At 39.3% G+C, this 20,087-nt stretch overlaps 1 protein-coding gene across 13 annotated transcripts in view; it reads right to left on the reverse strand.

The window, feature by feature from the left end:
- The window catches only part of ARHGEF28 (Rho guanine nucleotide exchange factor 28), a 308,933-nt gene that overhangs the window by 18,785 nt on the left and 270,061 nt on the right, over positions 1-20,087 (reverse strand). For 8 of the 13 annotated variants that reach the window (XM_049707682.1, XM_033430011.1, XM_012533384.3 and 5 more), the window contains 4 exons: positions 17,567-17,605; positions 17,425-17,472; positions 11,314-11,799; positions 9,314-9,614 (listed from right to left, as the gene is read on the reverse strand). In XM_049707682.1, coding sequence (XP_049563639.1) covers positions 9,314-9,614; positions 11,314-11,799; positions 17,425-17,472; positions 17,567-17,605 — 874 coding nt within the window. Of the gene's footprint in view, positions 1-9,313; positions 9,615-11,313; positions 11,982-13,546; positions 17,473-17,566; positions 17,606-20,087 lie in introns of those variants that run through there. The other 5 variants (XM_033430012.1, XM_033430015.2, XR_004483772.2 and 2 more) reach the window with 5 other exon arrangements.

Here is a 20,087-nt window from a genome sequence, read left to right on the forward strand (position 1 = left end):
GATCCAAATATTCTATATTTAATCCAAACATCCAGCATGTTATGTTTTAGGAAGAAAAACCTGTAGTGTAATGAAATTTGCACAAAGAGAGCTATGGAAAAGAGTGAAAATAATGAAATTCTGCACAGTCGTACTGTGAAATTGTTCAGCAAAAGGCTCAGGGTCCTATCTTGCAGAACTGGGAACCTCTGTAAGACCACATTTTTCCTTAGGTAAACCTTCAGACCAAGCATTAACATTTCAAATTAAATTGAATTAGTATCTTACCTAGAAAGCGAATGGGTACCCGGGCCCCTTCTCCAAGCAAACTCCACAGTGATTTATCACGGCAAGTTAGCATCTCCACAGATCAAAACCCAGGCCCCGGCTTACTTATTATCTGGCTCGAAGTCTGAGCAGAAAAACAGGACAAGACGTTGCCTCCTCAGCCAACTGTTTCTGGGGACTAACCAGCTGAGGACACATAGGTGCCTTTCAGTCAGTCTGTCTGGGGTAGAGCAAAGGGATATATTTCTTAAGATGCCACCGCATTTAATTTTAAGATTGCTATGATAAATATATGATCTTTCAGGCAATACTTTAAGGCTGACAAGTAGAAGGTGCTGCCAGGGAAATTGGTTCACATTCTAAGAGTGTACTTAACGACACAAATACTAATTGTTTTGCCTGGGGAGATACACTGGACTGTTAAATAGGACTTAGCAGAAGAAAAAGGGTTTAAGAAAGTGTTTCACTGATGTTGAGCTAGCTGCCCATGTTTAATTTACTGGTGTTCAAGCTACTTTATGGTTAAAAAAGAAATGCCCCAGTGAACAGATAGGCTGACTAACTGTTGTTCATATAACAATTAAATGCTAAATTCTTTATGTGACATCTTCCTAAAAGGACAGCAATGAATTCATTTCTACTTGTTTAGAATAAATTAAGGCATTTTATGGAGAATATGTTTTAACTGTTTGAGCTTTCATTTGCTACACATGGCCATGTGTGGCTATATGTACAATATTCTAAAGGGAAAAATAACTCATATAAGAAGATGCTCTCTAGAGTTGAACAAAGAGTACTCATATCAAACTGATAAATGAGACTATACGTCTGAAGACAAATTTATTTCAACATTAATGAGGAAGAAAAGTTGGCAACTGTTAAAGTCTGCTACCTAGAATCCAGAAAGGTATTCATGGCAAGCAATTTTATAGTTATCCTGACATTTCAGGAATGCCACCTCACATATACCCGTCTTACAAAAGTTTTCAAACTCACTCAATCCAGGTAGCTAGCCTGAAGCACTTGCCTACTCCACCTGTATTAACCCCCATCACACTCCACAAGTCTACTGGCTTTCCTCAACCTGTTTCAATGCCTCAGTCAAGTCAAGCTGTGTGACTCAAGCTCATAGTTGCTTTCATTTCTGCTAAAGAGTGTGGACCTTGACTCCTTCATTCATGTCACAAATTTTTATCAAATGTTCATTAGATGCCAAACACTGTGCACTGTGCTTTGTCAATTGTGATAGAGCAACGAACAAAGGAGATACATGGAGCGCCCCACTCTCTTGAAGCTCATTCTACAGTGGGACAGGCAGACCTTACATAATTTATTACACATGTCATTAATTCAAATTATGAGAAGTGCTAACAAGGGGTGCTTCCTGGTGATTCTGAGCCTTGATTTTTATCAGTCTATACAGGACTAACAAGGACAAATAAATTCAGGATAACTGAACTCAAAAAGAGATTAAGGTCATAAACCAGAACACAATTTTTAAATTTAAAATTGGTTTAAACCAAAATACTCCTGTTGGGTGTTCTCAACATTTTCTTTCTGGCAGGAAAGTCTATTCAGGGAACTCAAGTATTATCAGAAGTTTTCCTGGGGATATATTGATATAATGCAACCATTTATATAATGCAACCCATGAGGGTTGGATGTTCTGTAGATATGGAAGTTCTACATCCCAAGTTGAGATGTTCAGTCTTGCTGCCAAAATCTCTCTTACATTTGGTTCTGAAAACGTGGTTGACTGATGTAACTTCTTCTCTCAGAGAGGAACAAAGGGAAACAAAATGCTGTGACTTATTTCCTAAGACAGTTCCGGTGATATACTAACAAACACCTCCTCTTAGACCAATATGGAAAAGTAGTTAACCCTTTATATTCTAATCTATTTCCAGTCTGAGTAAAAAAATTCCCCAATTTACATATTTTTTAAAAATCACATTTGAAACTATTGGCTTCCTACTGACATTGAGGAGACATTTTCATTTCTATCAGCAGGCCACCTCTGAATCACAATTACAATGAATTCTTTCTACCAGGTAGGGATGAAGCTGAAGTTCAGCAGATCCCAGAATATCCTTGGCAATTTTTTCCTTTTTAAGTTCTGCTAACACTTCCTTCTCTTTTGTACAGATGAGGAATTAAGGCTTAGGAATCACGCAGCAGCCATACGAGCCTGAGTTAGCATTTGAACCGAGGTTCTCTAACATCAGGCCCAGTGCAGGGGAAGATAACAGGACGGCTGCTTCAGAATCACTTAAGGAAAATGTCAGATACACAAAATTGCAGGCCCAGCCAAGTCCTACCAAGTCAGAATCTCTGCACAGAGGAATTCATATTTCTATTGCCTTCTCCCAGAAACCATGGTACACAGCCAGCTACAGTAACCACGGTTCTAGCAGCCAATCCCACCCACGGCATCTCACTTCTCATGAGCCTCACAGTTAGAGGGTGGCCCTCCGTAACACCATCACAGGATTTGGGGAGCTGGAGTTGGGGGGGAAAAGTGAAAAATAAAAGTTGTCTTCTTTGAAACACAGAGACAGCAACCACCATCTCACAGGATGTTGTAAAGGGCAAATGAGACCATGAATTCAAAATGTTCTTTTGAACGGCATGAAGTACCATATAATATTACATTAATTCACCCAAAGGTGAATTAACTGGGATGGAATTTCCAAGCCAAGAGGAATATAAACGTCTCAATTTAAGTGAAAAAGAAAGTACAGGTTAGACCATCTATTTTTACAAATAAAGTTTTACTGGAACACAGCTAACCTCATTCTTTTTTTTTTTTAACATCTTGATTGGAGTATAATTGCTTTACGGTGGTGTGTTAGTTTCTTAATGTACTGTCTACGGCTGATTTAGAGCTATAACAGCAGAGCTGACTATATGCGACAAAGACTGACGGCCTGAAAAGACGCAAGTATTCACTGTGTGGTCCTTTAAGGAAACGTCTGCCGCGCCCTCTGAACCAGATGGTCATATTTTTCTTAGGCAAACATTAAACATCAGTCCTTAGCTGAACACCCCACATTTTAGGCAAGTCCTGAAAATTGAATTTTCACGGTTGGATGGACATGGGGGTGAGAGAGGAGACAGTCCCCGGATTCTGATTTGTGGAAGGCATGATGTTTTCTTTGCCTACTTTGGGTCATTGTCCCAGGAGTCATTGAGACTGACAGGAGCACGCCTTATCCTTCAGGTATGTTCGGTACCTAAATGGTTACAAACTTTCCTTGCAAACCCAACCCTTAATCACTTTGAGAGTAAAGCCCCACTGTACTAGAGAGGTCAAATATGTAACCCACAGACCACATATGTGTGTATGTACATGTATGCATATATGTACTTGTATGTAGGGTGGGTTAAGCTAAGGATGACCCAAGGTCAGGCCTAACCCCCTGGAATCCTTCATACTGAGTAGGTTCCCACTTTAGCAGCTTGTTCAAACCAAATTGGAAGCTCGGCGGGGATGAACAGCCAGCCACACGGCTGGCTGGCTGCCTCTGAATCCACCCACCTGCTGGTTTTGCTCTCCTGCTGTGTACTGGGCTCTATTCACTAAGGCAGGATGGCCCTGGCCCAGCTGGCTCACATAGCAAACCTGCCCCCAGAGAACTATGCAGTCAGGAAGTTGGCAGTCAGCACCCTTGGCTCACCAGGCTCTACAAGCAAATGGCATGTTTCCCTTTCCTGGTACAAAATCTGCAAAATCATCTATACTTGTCAGTGAGAAAAATTAAAATTAAGTCTTTGAGCCCAATTATCTATGCTCTTGTCATAACGCAGATGACCGAGAGCAAGCAGTATTTATGATTTCCTTTAAAATGTAAACCAAAGTGATAGCCAAGATTCTAGAAGAAAAGATAAAGAGCTGATCAATGATTTCCCAATTTTGACTTCTACAAAATCCCATAGATATATCTGGATAATAACTTGATGTCATATGAATATTCTCAACCCTTCAGCTTTGGTTTTATTTAAGCAATCCAAAATAAAGGCATCTAATATTCCCTCCCAATCATACAGAGAGTTCAAAATTCCCAAAGCTCTTTAATTAAGGTCTAGGTTTGGGAAAATGTCCTAATGAATATATAGACATTTTTCTGCCCTAATTTCTGTATTGACACAGGCTTGATAACAGATACCTATATCTACAAATATAAAGAATATAGATATTTACCACAATTTTACTGTGACACATTTTTTTAAACAAAGTTTACTTCACTCCCCTAACCAAGTTAAAAAAAAAAAAAGCTCAGATTGTTAAATTATAGTTCAAATATGGTACATTTTTTAAAAAATTAAAGCTTTCATGGCACCTAAAAACAGCAAAGAGAAAATAATAATTTTATCCTGTGTTAAAGGCTGAATTGTGTCCCCCCCCAAATTCATATATTAAAATCCTAACCCCCATTACCTCAAAATATATTCGAAGATAGAGCCTTCAAAGAAGTAATTAAGTGAGGTCATTAAGATGGGTCCTAATCCAATATGGCTGATGTCCTCTAAGAAGATGAAATTAGGACACAGATTTGCACAGAGCAAAGACCATGTGAAGACAGGGAGAAGATAACCATCTATAAGCCAAGAAGAGAGGCCTCAGAAAAAGCAACCCTGCCAACGCCTTGATCTTTGACTTCCAGCCTCCAGAACTTTATTATGGCAGCTCTAGCAAACTTATACATCCACCTTTTCAAATACTTCTTTGTCACTGAAGTCTATATTATCTAACGCCAGCTTCAGTTTTATGGGAAATTGCCTGTAGGTCTTTAATAAAGCTTCCTTCCACACAGATAACACAAATAAGGGACCCATTTCTGAATTATAGAATATTTTTAAAACGTTAGAAATTATCACGTACTCACTTCTTAAAGACTATTACTTAAATACTAACTACAGCATAGCCCTTTATTTGGAAATTTTCTATTCTATTTCCATATGTAAAAAACATGTCATTGAAAGTTTAACGCAGCTGTCTGTATTTTAAAAAATATAACAACATTGCCAAGATGAAGTATTCTGAATACAATGCTTTGAATTTGAAAATATTTTGATGGGCACCAAATTCTAACAAGCAGCAAAGCGAAACACTCTTCTGGAGTCCAAACTTGATAAAGTTATTCTTTTTCCAATGTCAACTACGTGACTAAGGCATGAAATTTGGTTCTCGATTTAAATTTTATCATATGCGTTACGGCAAAACTATGATGCTTTAACTACATTGAAAAGGAACTTTTTAGGTAACCTGCAAATGTTGAGGTACAGATAAAAATATAACTGAAAAGGGAGACTAAGAAGATTTCAGATTAATTATCATACCAGAAAGTATTTTCTCTGTTGATTAATGAAAAAAAGGCAAATATAAACTAAGAGAGACACTGAGTAAATAGTCCTAGAATTCTAAAGCTTGGAGAGAAAAAAAAAGGCACAGAAAGAATGTTTTTTGTTGGTTTTGCCTTTAAGAAGACTAATACAGTTGAGCATTTCATGGGGCCAATTACATAGCAATTGTCCTACAGGGACTATATTGTTTAAAGAAATTCAAATTTTCTGTAGTCTTGGCTAGTGTCCCTCAGAGGAGTGCAGATTAAGTTCCTAAGCCAACCATCTCTTCCACTATAAATAAAATCAAATACCAACTTGGATCTAATGTTCAAACATCAAGAATTTTGTTCATGAGACAACTTCCAAAACTGGAAAGTAAAGTTCTTTATGAAGTATTACCTTAAAAAATATTTACAAGTAACACAGGGATATTGTTAGGCAACACTAGAGAAACAAATGACCCTTAACAAAATGTGTCTTATGGGAAAAAAGTGAAGCTGAAGGGTAGTTATATCTGAAGATCCTCAGAGCTCATGCAAGCACTGGCCACCACAGCCCAAATGATTGAGAAATATTTTCCAAATGGTAATATTAAAAAAAGAAGGAAGGGACGAAAACAACAACAAAGAACTGGACCTTCATCATGAACATCCTGCCAGATATTACAATAGGAGTTATTCTAGTTCTACTCCAACTCCTTTTAAAAGGACAATTCAAAACAGCATTCTAGAAATTAACAACATGCAGTGTAATGGTTCAGAGCATGGGCTCCGGAACCAGTCTTCCCAGTTCCTCTCTGGCTCTGCTATTTACTAGCTCTGTGGCCTTGGACAAGTCACTGAACCTCTCTGTGCCTCAGTTTCCCCCCTCGAATGGAGATAATAACAGAACCATCTCAGTGGGTGGTTGTGAGTACTAAATGAATTTCTCCATGTCAAACCTTAGCACAGTGCTTGCAGTTTGGCAAGTGTCATATAACTGTCAGTGGTGGCAGTGGTGATGGAGATATTGAAAAACCAACTGAAACCAAAGTGCACAGGAAAATGTCTGGTGAAGCTGGCTTGAACAAACTAAATGAAAATTCCAATCTAGGTGACAGCTAAACACGTTAGAGAATTTTATTTACATACAATTTTTTCCACCAGGCTTACTGCTCCCAAAATTCACATTTCCACTTATCTGAGCTGCTCTTAGGCACCCAGTACAAGACCAGACAAAAGAGCAAAGCATTCTTTAAGGAGCTGCCTGAAAACAGCTGAACTTAGGGCCTACTGATGAAACCAAACCACGGTTAAACACACATTTAACAAAAACACCAGCCAAGAACAGGAGAGGCAAACTTCGTTAGCCAGGGTAGTTGTCACCGATGACCACTCACACAAAGATACAAGAGCAAATATGAAAGCAGGGGACAGTGACATGGCATCATCCTTGATTCTGGCACATGGACTGTCCCCCCCTCCCGCCTCCCCCCCCTCCCCCCCGGCCCATGTGGACAGCACAAGCAGAAGTGAAGACCACGTCGGTGGCTTATGTTGAGCTACTTTTTTTTTTTTTTTGCGGTACGCGGGCCTCTCACTGATGTGGCCTCTCCCGTTGCGGAGCACAGGCTCCGGACGCGCAGGCTCAGCGGCCATGGCTCACGGGCCCAGCCGCTCCGCGGCACGTGGGATCTTCCCGGACCGGGGCACGAACTCGTGGCCCCTGCATCGGCAGGCGGACTCTCAACCACTGTGCCACCAGGGAAGCCCATTGAGCTACTTTTGATTCTAAGAACCGTGAAAACTCTGGAGTGGCTTGAACAATTTTATCTGGTCCTGACAACCCTCTTAAGAATATATATCCAATTTTCATTCCACTTCCCTACCACCTCCTTAATCTCTGACTTTCTTCTCTCTCCTCCAGAAACTGCTTATCACGCTTAAGTAAACAAACGTAAATAGGGTTTTCTGACCAGTTGCAAAACTCCAGCGCTTGACAGCCCACACTGCATTTCTGATCTAATGCCCCCTGCACACACCAGGACGCTCCTGAGAGAGGAAGGCCAGAGTTGATTTTGCTCTCTTCTATCAATGTCCTGAGTGTCCTTGGCCTACACTGGACACAACATCTGAAGCTGAAGCACGTTTTCTCAGCATTTCCCTGGGCTATATTTAATTCCTTACATGTGGAGACACTGGTTTTGTATATAATTACTGTTTATTTCCTTAGTACATGTTCTGTCTCCTGTATGCAGGCTGCCAAATGTTTAAAAGCTTTCTACTTTAAAGCACAAGTCAACAGAAACAGGTAGGAGATACAGAAAAAGCAGAAATACTTCTTTCAAACAAAAGTGTAATGTGGTTTAACTCAAACTGAGTTTCTGAATTACCCCAAAGCCAGTATGCAAAATCACAGTGACAACACAGAAAGCACTGCAGATAGCAACTTAATGAATCCAACACAGCAAAGCAACATGTATCAAGAGAAGGCATGCTGCAATATGGTCTCTGTAGTGTTAGGGCTGCAACATAATACATTAAAGGGGTTACACTTTGCTACATTATGCCCATTTTTTAAACCCCGATTCACTGTTCCATTTTGTTTCTTTTTTCTTTAAGGAATACTTGAAACGATACTTAAAGAACTATTTCATTCTCTCTTATATGCTGACAAGAAATAAGAATGTTACAGCAATGACTGAACAATGTCAAGAATTATCCACTGCTAAGAATCAACATACTTTGGGTTAGTAATACATCTACTTTCAGGCAGTGTCAGAATTATTTACTCTCTAATTCGGAGAAGCTGAACACATTTAAACCTTTTCATTGCTGACAAATTATCCTACTGACAAACTAAGAATAACTATGAAGCATGGAAACCAATCTCTGTCCAGTTCTGAAGAGCTCTATACCACTGCTTGTTTCATGTTTCTGAAACATTTTGCTGTCAGTGATTTATTTCCCATCCATGTGGCCAGCCATTTGTTTATTCTATTGCATGCCATCTGTTTTTCAGTAGAGAGGTTTTGAGTTCTTCTCATTCCCTACCTCATATCCCACAGAAAACAATTTATAATAGACATAGAGTTAAATCATTTGGATTCATGTGGAGTTGGTAACTCGAGCTGCCTTTCATTTATATTTGGCAAATGCTTTAATGGGATTAGCAAATTGTGTCATTACGAGGTACTTACGGAGACACAACACCTTTTTTTTTTTTTTTACAATGACAAATGATGTTAACAGTTTCATTTGGGGTATTTAACGGCAGTACAGAAGATTTTACTAACATTGCAGGAAATTGCCCCGAGAGACAATAAAGCCCTACCACAAACCCTGTCCATATCTTTTATTTCTGAGAGTCAACAAGTATGTGTATCAGGATGTGGTTGGGTCTACAGTGAGGAATAAATATCAAGTTGCTTCACTTTTCAAGGAAAGTTATTATTTAACCCACAGACCTAAAAACCCTGTCTGGTTCTCACATCTCAGTGGCATCCTCTAAGCCCTCCAACCATGGTCTAGTTGTCTCAATGCTCACAAGTGATGGCCCCCAGACTTCCCCAAAGAAAAGTTTATGCCACAAAGTCCAGCTCATCAGCACCAATTTATTCCCATTCTAGGGCCCACTTTGAGTTGCTCTAAAGAAGAGCCAACCATTCAGAAAAACAGCTCCTTGTGGAAACTATACAGATGATGTTTAAAGTATTAATTACCATTTTTACAAGAATCCTTGCTGCTTTGGTGGAGAGGGGGTATCTGATGACAGGACCCAGCGGCTATCCACAGTTCATGGCTGACGTCCAAGGGCTGAGAAATGTTCATCTTGAGGTCTACTTGATTTTCACTAGTCCTTACCAAATCGGAATGAGATATACTTGGGGGGTAAGTGGCATCCTGATGGATATCTGCTGGAGGCGGTTCGTTCAAAGTGTTAAGTGACATTTGCGCTAAAGCTTCATTGATGAAGAATGAATTTTCATGACATAAACCCTCAGATTGATTAAGTTCCATTACCTGTGTAAGAAAAAAGAAAAAACACAATAATTCTTCCAGCAATTTGCACCAGTTTTATAAAGTATTTATTCCTAACAGAATTTAGCAATCAAGATTTTAATGAGTGAGGTGGAGAAGGATATTACCCTTGACTCCCTCCTCCCATCCCCTTTTAATGAGCTAGTACCAAAAACTTCAATTGGCAACACACAGCATATCTTAAAAGAAATAAAAATCAAATGAAAAGACACATGCAGCTGTGTGCTCACTGCCGTTAAAGTGTTTCTACTTTAAGGGAATAGCATTTTCACTTTTGCTAAATAAAAGTTGAAGACATTCATGTATACATAAAGTATTTGCAATAAATATAATTTAGCCAACTTGAAAGGAAAGTCAGATATAACACAGATCACTCTTAGAAGCTTGTCAACTTTTACAACCTTATGTACAGTATTTACAATAGCCAGGACATGGAAGCAACCTAAATGTCCATCGACAGATGAATGGATAAAGAAGATGTGGCACATATATACAATGGAATACTACTCAGCCATAAAAAGGAACGAAACTGAGTTATTTGTAGTGAGGTGGATGGACCTAGAGTCTGTCATACAGAGTTAAGTAAGTCAGAAAGAGAAAAACAAATACCGTATGTTAATGCACATATATGGAATCTAAAAAAACGGTACTGATGAACCTAGCAGCAGGGCAGGAATAAAGACACAGACGTAGAGAACAGACTTGAGGACACAGTGAGGGGGAGGGGAAGCTGGGATGAAATGAGAGAGTGGCACTGACATATATACACTACCAAATGTAAATTAGCTAGTGGGAAGCAGCCGCATAGCACAGGGAGATCAGCTCGGCGCTTTGTGACCACCTAGAGGGGTGGGATAGGGAGAGTGGAAGGGAGGCTCAAGAGGGAGGGGATATGGGGATGTATGTATACTTATAGCTGATTCACTGTGTTGTACAACAGAAACGAACACAACTTTGTAAAGCAATTATATTCCAATAAAGATATTAAAAAAAGAATATAAAAAAAATAAAAAGTATCTATGTGCACATAGTACAGAAAAGTAAACTCTTGGAACAAATGGAATTGTCAAGTATGGTTAGAGTGGGTGCAAAATGAAACACGGAACTTTTGGAAAGGCTTTATCCTGCCCAAACATTAATTAGTATACTACTTATGTTAACTGTCATTAGTGAAATGGATTTTGAATTTATGAGGTCAAATTTACAAAAAGAGAATAAGCTTGCAATAACGGAATAGTAGTGTACTTGTTAAACTCAGTACCTATGAACGTTAATAGCTTAACTGATCTGCTGAAAGGTAAATCTATACAGAACTCTGAAGACTGGAGCATATACAGGGGGGCTCGAACTACAGCACGCTCATGGTGAGCGTGCCTCCAGGGTAAAGCTCGCCTCAGTGGTACAGCTCTAGTCTGTATTTCTTCCCTCGGGTAAGGGGGTCTCAGAGTACAATGAACCCATGGTCCAGCAGCACCCGGACCTTTCACGTGTCCATACTTCAAGTCAAGGTGCATATGTATTGTCTCTAAAGGGTCCCAGCTTTTGTTACCTACACACCAAGTAACTCTTGTGAGCTCTCACACAAGCAGCGAAAAAGACAGACGTGTGGTCAGTGGCTCCGGAACCACCACGACCACGGCCGTCTCACACGCTGCTTCTGCAAGCACAGGGAGACCCGTACCTCCACGCCTCCTCCAGGCAGCGCCGCGGGAAGGCTCCTCTGCCGGCTGTGCTTCCAGCCACGCAGCAGGCTCTTCTGGGCCCGCATCCTCTCCCTCTCCCTCTCCACCAGGCGCTGGCCCTCCCGCAGCCGCTCCAGGCTCTGCTGGTACTCCTGGCGCTGCTGGTCCAGCTGCCCCCGGCTGCTCAGCAGTAGCTCCTCCTGCAGCCGGCACTCCCTCTCGCGCTCCTGCAGCCGGCTGGCCTTGGCCTCCTGCTCTCGCTGCTGCTGGTCGCACCTGCGGTGCCAGCGCTGCCGGTCCTGCTGGAACTGCTGCTGCAGCTCGTGGAGGTTGGCCAGCTCCTCCCGCCGCTTCTCCAGGCTTCGGCGCTTCTCCTCGTCCTGAAAGGGGCTGCCTCGGAAAGAGGGGCCGGGGGACAGGCCCTCCTGCTGCTGGAGAGCCAGCCTGTGCACCTCAATGTGGCTATCCTGAACGGTCAAGGCGGCCTGTCCGAGCAGAGGGCAAAAAAAGCAAAGGCGTCCGTACCGTGTGCACCTTGGGTTGGTACCACCTCAAGAGCATGACCAAATTATTTTCTCTGAATATCTCTGTCCTTGTTCTAAGTTACCTCCTGAGACTGACCTTGGCACTTCAAATAGGCTTGTCTGCATTTCCTTAGTGGTATGGCCTGGAATTTATACACAAAAGAAATAAAGCACAAAAGCAATACTCATCCCCTCTTTTGGAAATGCGGTTTGTTGCTGGTTGGTGGATAATATTTAAGCAATAAGAATTCAGTACCTGAATTCACAGGACTCTGCATTCCTGTGCTATGCCTCATTCTTTTTCTGAGGTCTTGACAGTCAGTAATTCAGGAGAATTTAAGAATCTATATAAATCTGGTAGTACCCTTTGAGTCTCAAACCAGAAATTACTTAAGCTATATGACATACACGAAGACATAAAAATAAAAGTCAGCCACTTGGAAGCTTTGCTAAATAAACTTTTTTATAATATAATGCCCAAGAACAGCAGTTAATATCATGTTTAGGAGATGTATAAATGGTAAAGCTAGTCTCATTACCGCTATTTCTTTGTATTATAGCAGGAAGGTCATGCACAAAACATTAAGCTGAAATTCGTTTAATAGAGTGCTAAAAGGAGGCTGGACTGCTTCAGGGGACATAGGTACTCTAAAACCCAGAGGACATTACCAACCAGGGACACAGATCCTCTAAAACCCAGAGGGCATTACCAACCAGATTAAAAAAACATTTTGAGTTACGGCATCTGCCTACAAAAAGTTTGGCAGTATCACAGGAAATAACTGACAAGTTTTGGAAGGATTCCACAAAACAAAACAAAAAAATATCTGTAAATGCCCCTGGAAGCTTTTAATTTTAAAAGTCCCCAGTGAAAGCACAAAGAAACAGAAAAGGGACAAATTGAAAATGGCCACATACTGGGTATGTGTGTGTATGTTGTGACTCGTTATGAGAAATTATTACTCTCCTAGGGATAAATTCTCATTTTTCTTTCCTAAAAATTTAAAAAGCTGTCCATGTAACAGATGCTGGGAAGATGGGGATTTGACCATTAGTTATTTGTTAACTCAGCAGTTTCCCACGCTTTTGAAGGTTAAAGAACTAAGGTATATTTTAAATTGGTATTTGTCTTGGAGTAAGTCTCAAAAATGTATTCAGTGGGGCCTTTTGAAATAAACTTCATGTTTTTAAATTTGAAAATCAATTCAAAAAATTTCAAATTCACGTGAATATTTGATTAATGACTTTTAGCAGTTATTATAAAGAAAACAATGATACCATTGAGAAGAGGTACTAATAACTTTGATATTTAAATATGAAATAATAAGCCATTCAGGACTCTGCTGACCTGGCTAAAGCAAACTGTAGACTGCACATCACCACTTAATTCTAACAAATCCTAAGGGCATCATCAGAGTAAAACAAACAAAAAATCCAACATTTTATATACCAAAACTGCTACAGGCAATGGTAACTCTCATGTAAGGATTACAATTAGATTAATTAAATGCTACCATGAAGTATTCTTCATATATATTTAACATTTGGGATAAGACTACTCCCTTCTGTAGCAGAGAGATGAAATCTGAAGACTGGATATTCATCTTCACATTTAAAGTTTACATTTACATTTAGGACAGAGAATAACGCTTGCTTTTGAAGTTTAGGAAAATTCCCAATTCACTCTCTCTCCTTTTCTTTTTTTAACTATTGAAGTATAGTTGATTTACAATGTTGCGTTAATTTCTGCTGTACAGCAAAGTGATTCAGTTATACATGTATATTCGCTCTCTCTTAATTTTTCTCAGCTGAACTGTGTCCTTTCCTTTCTGCCTTGCCTATACCTCATCTCTATTCTTCTAACATAGGATCAAATTTCATTTTCATCTGATTCAAAAATCCTTTGTAAAAACTTTAATCATGCATAAAACATTCAGCTTCAAAAGAGATGACTGTGCCATGAACAGAAATCTTTGAGAGCCCCTATCCTTAGACCAGCTCAAAAGCTTTGGTTACGAGAACCCACTATAGAATTTGGTATTTGCTTTAGTGTTGCAAAAACTAGGTCATTTAGGTCATCCAGCTTTTCTGAACCTTGAATCCACAGAGGGCTGCATTCAAGGTTGAAAAGAAGAGATATGACCTTGTGAGTGTTTTCATCAGGCAACACAAGCTGGGACACTCAATGTTTTCATCTCCCAAAAGTTAATGAAGTGCACGCAAACTATACCCCTTCTCAGTTAAAGTTTAAAAGAAAGAATATTTGTTTTACATGAGAAATTAATCTCTAAGACCATCTACCCCAGACCAGCATATCTAATAGAAGACACTAAAGGCATTCCCACTAAATCTTGAATACGACAAGGATGCTTACTATTGCCACTATTATTTAAGACATTTCAGAATTTCTAGCCAAAGCAGTAAGCCAAGAAAATGAAATTGATATAATTATTGAAGAGTAGCCAAAATACCACTACTTTCAAGTTTTTACTTTCTACTTGGAATACTCCAAAGAATCAACAGAAAAACTATTAAAACAAAAAAACAAAAATTCAATGAGTTGGCCAGTTAAAAATATATAAAAAACCAATACCTGTATTTATACCAGCAACCAACATTGGGGAAACAGAATGAAAAAAAAAAAATTCCATTCACAATAGGAACAAAGAGACAAAAATATCCAGAAATAAACTTAGCAGAAAAAAAAAGTACCTAAATGAAGACAATTACAAAGCTTTCCAGCAGAACATAAAATAACATGTTCTCAGACAAGAGAACCAATTATTGCAAAAGTGTCAATCCTCCGCAATTTAATTCATAAATATAGTAATATTTTAATTTAACTGTCTCAGTAGAAGATGAAGAAATTTGTCAGACTGATTCAAAAGCTCTTATGAAAGAACATACAGACAAACATGGAAAATAATAAGAGGAGACTGTCATGCATTCAAATGTAATCCAGAACTTTAATAAATAAGATAGTGGTACTAGATCAAGAATAGGAAGATGATCAATAGAACATAAAAGAAGTCTTGATGCAAAGTATTAATAAGAAAACAGCAAATGTAGCATGATATTTTTTTCTGGTAAAAACTTAAAATCAGACTTTTATTTTCCTTATTTTCTTTTAATATTCAATTAGGTATAAGATATGAAATATGAATGACAATAAACCAGTGGGGAAAAGTTTAATTTCAGTAGTAACCCAAAAAATGCAAATTAAGATCATGAGCTAACTTGACCTATTTTCAAATAGAAATTTCCATTACTTCAACATTTTCAAACTGGCAACAAGTTGTCCATATTACCCTATTGTAAACTTTTCCAGGTGTATGTAATCTATGTCCATGTCCCCTTTTTCTTGCTGATAATGATTTTTTCATGCCTTTTCCTTTTTTTCTCATTAGTATCAATATGAGGTTTTAAAAATTTTACTAATGTCCTAAAAGAAACAATATCTGAATTTTATTGATCTTTTCTATTATTTATTTTCTATATAATTTATGCTAACTTTATTTCTTCCTTCCCTCTACTTTCTTTGGATTTTATTTTGTTGTTTTTTAACTTTTTGAGATAGATGCATAACTCATTGACTTTTAGCTTTTCTTCTTTTTGAATATGTGCTTTTTAAAGCTCTAAATTTTCTCTAAGCATGACTCTAACTATAACGTACATATTTTGATACTTAGTAATTTTATTATCCTTCAGTTAAAACTATTTTATAATCTTCAATATATTCTCTTCATTGAGTCCTGATTTACTTAAGCATATATTTTCTTAATTTCTAAATCAACAGGGATATTCCAGTAGAATATTTGATACTCGTTTCTAAATTACTTGCACTGTGACCCTAGAATATACTTTGTATGATTTTAGTTGCTTGAAATTTGTAGAACCTTACTTTGTGGTCCATAATATGGTAAATTTTTGAAATGTTCCAGGTGTACTTAAAAAGAATGTGTATTATTCAGTTTTTGTGTGTATTATTTTATGTATATTAATTAGGTCAAGTTTACTTTTCCTGTTATTCCACTGTAACCTAACTGATTTTCTGTTCACTTTTATTATAAAGAGAAATGTGTTATAATCTAAAAAAAAAACAAACCTTAAGATCAGACTTTTATTTTCCTTATTTTCTTTTAATATTCAACAGGGATAAGATATGAAATATGAATGACAATAAACCAGTGGGGGAAAATGTTTAATTTCAGTAGTAACCAAAAAAATGCAAATTAAGATCATGAGCTAACTTGACCTATTTTCAAATTGAGGACAAGTAGAGAGGAGTGCTGATTATTTTGGCAATGTCTATCAAAAACCTCAAAAATTAATTTCAGTAATTTATCCTAAGGAAACACTCACATATGTTCAAAGAGATCAGTGCACAAGGATGTGTGCTAGACTGTTATTAACACAAAAGTATAAACTATGAGGAATGGATAAATTCTGTAGCCCTGAATATTATTCAACCATTAAAAATCGTGCTATAGAGGCAAGTGATGACATACAAAGGTACAGGTTCCAAGAGTATGTATAAAATGATTCAAAAAACTAGAGGGGGCTTCCCTGGTGGCGCGGTGGTTGAGAGTCCGCCTGCCGATGCAGGGGACACGGGTTCGTGCCCTGGTCCGGGAAGATCCCACATGCCGCGCGGAGCAGCTGGGCCCGTGAGCCATGGCCGCTGAGCCTGCGCGTCCGGAGCCTGTGCTCCGCAACGGGAGAGGCCACAACAGTGAGAGGCCCACATACCGCAAAAAAAAAAAACCCAAAAAAACAAACCAAAAAAACACCAGCAGAAACCTAGAGGGATACATACCCCCATGACAACAGTAATTCTCTCACAAAATTACAAGTCATTTTACTTTATGTACCTGTATCAAGATTTTCTATAAATCTGTTTATAAACATTGCTTTCACATCGTTTTAAAATGTTTTTTAACTCACAAATTAAGCAACTGGATGTATTCAGCCTTTCTTGTGCACGACCTAAGGTATCATCCAGCCTTAGAGTCCTCATTTTCACAATGCCTGTCTTTCCTGGACAGACAGTGAGCCGTCTGATGGTAGATTTTGTGGACCGCTTGTCCTTGTGTGCTTGGCTCTCATCACAGTGCCAGGCCCAGAGAGGGAACTTAATAAATGTTAGGTGGATGAACCAAGAAAACAATGAAAGAGCATATGAATTATTTAATTGCCCCAAAGGCCTAAAGGCCACATGTGGAAGTGAAAAAAGTTTAGGTGTGAATTTAAGTTTTCACCAGAAAATGTGAAGTCATGCTATACTCACCTAAGAAAGAGATTCATTGTAAACTTCAAGCCAGATCATACTCATCAATATTTTTTAAAGATATGAACTGTTTTATGGTTTCAGAGAAGAATGGTATAAACGGTAGTAGTGGTGATGCCTCGTGATTACAAAACCAGGTGAAGTTCAAAGCATCTAGCTGAGTTACATTTGGGGTGAGGCTTGGTGTTCTTTTAAGATCATTCACTACCTCTCAAATGTTCTAATTTTTAAAGTCCAGAACTCATCGAATAAAGTGAGTTGCATGAAGAGAAACATTCACAGGGTCAAAGCATAGTTACCTGAAGGCTATATAAGAGACGGGTTAAATTCTGTATTGCTTGTATAATCTGAAAAATAAGATTGTGAGTGTCAAATTTTGGAAAAAGCATTCATTATCCACAAACAAAGGACGGTAACATATTTAAGGTATGCAGAGCTCACCTCTGACTGTGAAGAACTTGGGAAACTTCTATATTCCACCTAAAATACATAAAAACATAAGAAAATGAACACACTCTATTCTTGAAAAGCTGCACTGTAGTGTTCCACAGTATATGACCTCAGGGAAATCGCTTCTCTCTCTCTAAACTCTTCCGTAGTGACTGTTTCCTCCCACAAATCAAAGCCTGTAGAATTAAACCACCACTTGATGAGAGAGAAGCCCCTCTGTGCGGACTTGGTATCTGAGATGCATGGCAACTTTCCACCCAGCCATCCCTTAAAACACTCAGGGAATATGGTCAAGGAGCGCTGCAGGCTCTAAGTGACAATGTTCACCTCGTGCAAACCGTATTGTAAATGGAGCTCTCTGTGCCCAGGTTGAAGTTGTCTCCTGGGCCCAGCTTCCATCCTGGAGGCCAGATTTGGAAGCCAGAGATCATCATGCCTGGTCTCTAACTCACTTTGAGATTTACAAAGCCACAACAGACAGTGTTTGGGAGGAGAAACCAGACCCAGAGGCAGCCCAAAGGAGAGCGCTCAGCTGGCCAGCTCCAGGTGCCCCCTCTCAGAGCTCACTGGGCCCATGCATGAGTGCCTTAGTAGAAGCCCTGTCAGCAGAGGCCTTGAATGAGGCCACAGGAGACCATGTGCTCCCGGGGGATGCATCTCTACCTCACTCACTGCCTCTCCACTGCACACATTGGGGGCACATGTGGCTAGTGAGGGCTTCCAGTTTTCAGAATTCAACATCTATTTGTTTGTCGTCTCTTTTCTCTCATTAGGATGTAAGCCAACGAGTGGCAAGATTTCATCTGTATTCAGTACTGTACCTGCAAACCTAAAAACGCTGCCTGGAATGTAATGGACACGCACACTCCATGCTATAGATAAAGAGAGAGGGACCACGAGGCCCTCCACACCTCACGCCGTGGGGATCATCAGATTCCCTGCCCTCCTACAGTCTCCTGCACACCACTTGTGGTCTTGTCTGAGCAGCTTTACATTGAAACCGCAGGAAACGGCTCTCAGGTAACCTGAGACTTGTTGAATTCAGTTAGTTCAGGCTGATGAGGCCATGAAGAGCTAGCCAGGTCTTTTCTTCCCGCCCCTCACCCTTCCCCAACGCTGCCCATGAAAGACGTCATTACTAAGCAGCACCTCAAACAGGGGAAGGACAAACGATGGGAAAGGAGATGAAGTTTAGTCATTAGATCTGCGCCCAACCCTCAGGAAGATAACCGGGGCTGAGAACCCCTGTTCTGCAGTGAGTTCCGGAGCTCTCTCTGCTCTTCTGGTTCTGTCCTTGCTCCACATTCCACTGCTTTTGTAATAAAAAGATTGTATGGGATATAATTTTTATATTCTACACACATAAGAAACATAGAAATGAGCTGGATTACGCTACGTGTAGTTACTTATTCCCAAGATCCACTTGGTTTGATACCAGGCAGGAATTTTGAACATCATCTTTTTAATGGAGTTCGTCTGCCACCTTGTGGTGAACGTGCATAGCTGCAGTAGGTGCTTTACACACGGGATATTTTGCCATTTGGGTTACCAATCAGTAATTTTGAAAAATCCTTTCAGAAATGTTTTGTTTTGTTTTTTTAAACCTTAACATATTAAGAAAGATAATTACAAAATACCCATCATATGCTTATTTAAAGTGTGATTTCAAATGATTCTGCCATGTATGTCAGTTCATTTCGTTTCTAAAAATGCCTTATGAATGGCAACATTTTCCAGGTAGGTTCATCCAAAGAGCACCCTGAACACGTAACCTCTTACCTGTCACTGAATCTTGGAAGGGGAGGGCTTTAGGGGTGGGAACCACCCCAGCTCAACCCTCCCCCAACTTCCCCCCCTAGTAACATAAAAGCAGCTGGAAGCTACAGGCTTGAAAGTGAAGTCTGCCCTGAAAAGGATGGAAAAGCAGGAATGTTTTAAGAAGAAATAAGTTAGAAAGCTCAGAGTCAGAGTAAGTGGAGTAAACTCTAACGACTATTTTCATTTTGGCCTATGAAGTTTAAAAAAACACTAAATCACAGCCATCTTTTCTATGGCTCTTAAAATATCTTTGGTTTCTCAGTCATATGTAATATAGACAAAAATATATATGATATACAAAACGTTACATAAAGATCGGACAGATGTCATCTTCCCACATGAACACACAGTGGTATCTGGTAATGTGCCTAATTCGATTTTAGATAAAGTTAAGCTCTTGAGCCCCAGATAATCCTGGGAAGGCCCACTAGCCACTTCTCAGAATCATATTCTTACTCCCTCTCTCTCTCTGACATCTCAGTTTCATTTGACGTTAACAGAAAATTTCATGCACTTAATGTTTAAAAGAGTGTGTTATAACCTATGTGTATAGTACGTAAAAAAAAAAGGTGTTTGGAATCACTTTGCCCCAGAGCAGAAATTGGTTAGGTTGATTACAAGTCTATCACAAAAAGGCAGGTGACAACAGGGGTGGTGACAGGAAAACAATCGTAAAGGAGAGGAAGGTAAAAGA

This window comes from Orcinus orca, chromosome 3, assembly GCF_937001465.1.
Source record: "Orcinus orca chromosome 3, mOrcOrc1.1, whole genome shotgun sequence".
Taxonomy (NCBI): domain Eukaryota; kingdom Metazoa; phylum Chordata; class Mammalia; order Artiodactyla; family Delphinidae; genus Orcinus; species Orcinus orca.